General features: G+C 39.4%; 1 protein-coding gene across 1 annotated transcript; it reads right to left on the reverse strand.

Annotated features, from left to right (window-relative positions):
• On the reverse strand, positions 1-2,993 carry LOC149182494 (uncharacterized). Its single transcript, XM_089414576.1, has 5 exons — positions 2,970-2,993; positions 2,116-2,802; positions 1,029-1,863; positions 789-933; positions 1-667 (listed from the first exon to the last, which is right to left on the reverse strand). The coding sequence occupies exons 1-5, from the start codon at positions 2,991-2,993 to the stop codon at positions 1-3; spliced, it is 2,358 nt and encodes a 785-aa protein (XP_089270702.1).
• Between the last annotated feature and the right edge of the window lie 584 nt (positions 2,994-3,577).

Below are 3,577 nucleotides of genomic sequence, written 5' to 3' on the forward strand. Positions count from 1 at the left end.
CTAAAAATCTGGGAGAGCAAATCCGTGGATCTGAAAAGTATCTCCCTCAGAGAAAATCTGTAAATACCATAAACCTCGAGAAGATAGGAGGCCCAATTTAGAAACAGCATCAGCTTTCATATTTTTGTCCCTACATATGTGACCAATAGAACTCCCGATCATGCAGTCCCAGAAATAGTTGATCCTATCCATCCAGCCAGTCAGGTGAGGCACTAAAATGTGATTCTTCCTTGATACAAAATCGACCATAACTTTCGAATCTCCAAATACTGATACCTGTTGAATATCAAGGAAAAGACAAAATTTTAAGAGTCCAGCCAGAGCCATAGCCTCCGCCTTGCTATTGGAGCCAGAACCTCCGTTCCAGTGGATGGAGAAATGAGTGTTTTCGTTCATCATAATGATAAAAACACATCCACATACACCCAGCTGTTCAGCACCGTCGAAGAACGCTAATGGGAAAGTTGAGCATTCCGTTGATTGCAATTCGGAAACAATCTTTTTTTGATTGGTAGACTTCTGTGGGAGGGCTTCAAAATTAGCAGAAATCCTACCTATTATTTCTGAGCATGAGGAATTAGAGCCTTTAAAGATGTTGAGGTTGCGCCACTTCCAAATGTTCCACAGGGAAAGGATAAAAATCCTTCGCCATGTTTCCTTTTGTCCGCTACACCATAGAATCCATTCATAAATTGAATCCTGTGAGCAATGTTGAAAACCATATTCTTTTTCTAATGCCAGCTATATCTGCTTCGTTTTTTTGCAATTTAAAAATAAATGCACATTACTTTCCCCGTCCGATCTGCATAATGCACAAATATTTGGGCCGTGCCATCCTCTTTTCATTAAATTCTCCCATGTTAAATTTCTGTTGTGAAAAGCAAGCCAAGCAAATAGGATCATTTTCGATGGGCAGCCATCCTTCCAGAAAATCTGAGGAAAAACAGGGGTGCAGGGAATCTGTTGCAATATCATATGTTGATAAACCTCTTTTACTCTCACAACATTTATTTCTTTCGAAATGATACATGTTAGATAGTCAGAATCCTCTGAACGGAAAATGCCACAGTTCCGAAGACTCGTCCTAATGCGAACCCATTGATGTGCAATCTCCTGGGGCATTTGCAAATCGCCAGCTTCATTCCACATCGGGATGGGGCCTTGCCAGCCAACAATCAAACTGTCCCAATAAAACATGCCTCTTATATGAAAGAAATTCAGTAAAGATTCAGGTATATTTAGCTCTTCAGCACCGCATTTGAAACGATCTTTGCCAATAGGTATCTTACTTCTAGTTTGAAAATGCAAGATTAAATTCTTTAATAAATACGGTTCAATCCTGCGAAAACTAAGCCAGATTGGAGACTCATATGAAGCACCAATGGAACCTTTCCTAAACCAGAACTGTAAGCTCTTCCTGCCTAAGTACTTCATCCAAATCATGTAACTCCATGGACCCTCACCCTGTACAGCTCTCCATAGCAACTTGCACAATAGGGCTTTTCCGAAAGAGCGCAAATTAATCAAGCCCCAGCCTCCCATATTCTTTGGTAATGAAATACTGGCAAGTTTTATGAGATGGTATTTCCTCCTTTCAGCTTGACCCCCCCATATAAAATTAGCTGATAATCTATTCATGTTATTAATAATACTCGCCGGAAGAAGAAATAAATGCGCCCAGTAAACTGCAAGTTGGTTTAAAACTAATTGCACTAATATCATTCTTCTCGCCAAGGAGAGGCATATGAATTCCCATGCAGAAATCCTCCTGTAGAATCTATCCAAGATCCAATTCCAATCAGATTTCGAGTAACCATTAGATTTAATCTGGAAGCCCAAGTACTTTATGCCACAGCTGATAGACTGCACATTCATTCCAAATAGCTCTGATAACCATAAAACATCTTCATGATTTAAATCATAGTGATAGATAGTAGACTTCTCATTGTTAACTTGTAAACCCATAGCCATTCGAAAGTTTTTTATGATATCATAGAAACGTAACCAAGTGACCCTACAAAACATGGCGAATACGATGATATCATCAACAAATAAATTATGTGATAAAGAAATATTTCTACAGATTTTAAGGGGGCACCACATATTTTCATTTACAGCCTTATTGATATGCAGGCTAAGAGTATCCATCGCCAGGATAAATAACAGCGGAGAGAGGGAGCATCCTTGCCGCAGGCCCCTCTCCACACGAAAAAAAGGGGATGGCACGCCATTGATGATGATTGCATAATCCACAGGTTCAACACAAGCCATGATCCAATTGATCATATTGGATCTCAAGCTAATTCTTGCAAGCAAACACCTGATGTAGCCCCAATCTAGGCAGTCGTATGCCTTCCAGAGGTTGATTTTGATAATAATCGCGTCACATTTTTTTGAATGAATAGCATATAATGCCTCTTGTGTGCCAGCAATTGCATCATGAATGTTTCTCCCTTTTAGAAAACCATGTTGTTCTTTTGTTAGAAATTCTGACAATACTCCCTTCATTATCTCAGCTATGATCTTTGAAACGATCTTGAAGGTAATGTTACACAACGAAATTGGCCTAAAATCCTTGAAGGACTGTGCATCCCCCTTTTTGGGAATGAGAGCGATATTGGTGGAGCAGAGCTGTTTGCTGATACTGCCCGCCGTTCTGGTGCCTTCAACCATCCGCAACAGGTCATCCTTGATGATATCAAAGAAATGGATGAGAAACTCAATCGACCAGCCATCCGGACCGGGACTCTTGTCCCTTTTGAATGATTTCATAATTGCAAGTAATTCATCCTCTGTAACAGGCTAAAAAATTTGATCATTTAAATCACCATCAAACATCCACGGAAAAAAGTCTATTCCCCATAATATATCCTAAAATCTGTGATTATTCGCTCTACTATATTGATTTTTGAAATATGCCACCGCCTCATTTGTAATATCCTGCTAGGAAAAAAGGAAGCCTCCCTTACCATCGCTGATTTTCCATATTGCATTTTTTCCCTTCTTGAGTTGGCGAATCTATGGAAAAATTTTGTGTTCCAGTCACCTTCTTTCATCCATATCGCCCTACTTTTCAACCTCCAGAAAACTTCTTCTTGTTTCAAGATTAACAATCTCTTCTTTTGAAGACTCTTAATACGACATCTCATTTCAAAAGACAAAGAATCATATGCCATAGATTACGCAACAAAGTCAAGCTCCTTTTGGATATCCCGGAGTTCTTTTTTATTCGCTTGCCTTTTCTGAAACTGCCATTCTTTTACAATCTTCTGGATTTTATCCATCTTATCATTGAAGGACATATGGATAGGAGCAGATCTTGATGAAGACATCTCTTTCCACGCTTTTAATACAGTGCTATTGAAGTCAAGATCCTCCAGACATTGTCTGTTGAATTTAAATGGGAAGCCTTTTCTGAATCCCATAGCCCTCCACCCAAGCATGATCGGCCGATGATCGGATATAAAGACATTTTCGACTGTTGAATAAGGCATGCCCAGGGATTCAATCAAGCTGACATGTATGATGAATCTGTCGATTCTCTTAGCAATGTAAGCCTTTTCATTCCTACCATTGT

Source organism: Pinus tabuliformis, chromosome 3_2 (genome assembly GCF_031772625.1).
Source record: "Pinus tabuliformis cultivar Carrire ecotype Pingquan chromosome 3_2, CPIR1, whole genome shotgun sequence".
Taxonomy (NCBI): domain Eukaryota; kingdom Viridiplantae; phylum Streptophyta; class Pinopsida; order Pinales; family Pinaceae; genus Pinus; species Pinus tabuliformis.

What these genes read in the sequence shown, in the direction of transcription:
- LOC149182494 (XM_089414576.1), bottom strand. Translation starts at nt 2,993, where the DNA reads ATGCAATATGGAAAATCAGCGATG. An exon ending in AATATGGAAAATCAGCGATG is followed by an intron (nt 2,803 to 2,969) that starts GTAAGGGAGGCT and finishes CAAATTTTTTAG; the next exon opens with CCTGTTACAGAGGATGAATT. An exon ending in ATGCAGATCGGACGGGGAAA is followed by an intron (nt 668 to 788) that starts GTAATGTGCATT and finishes TCTATGGTGTAG; the next exon opens with CGGACAAAAGGAAACATGGC.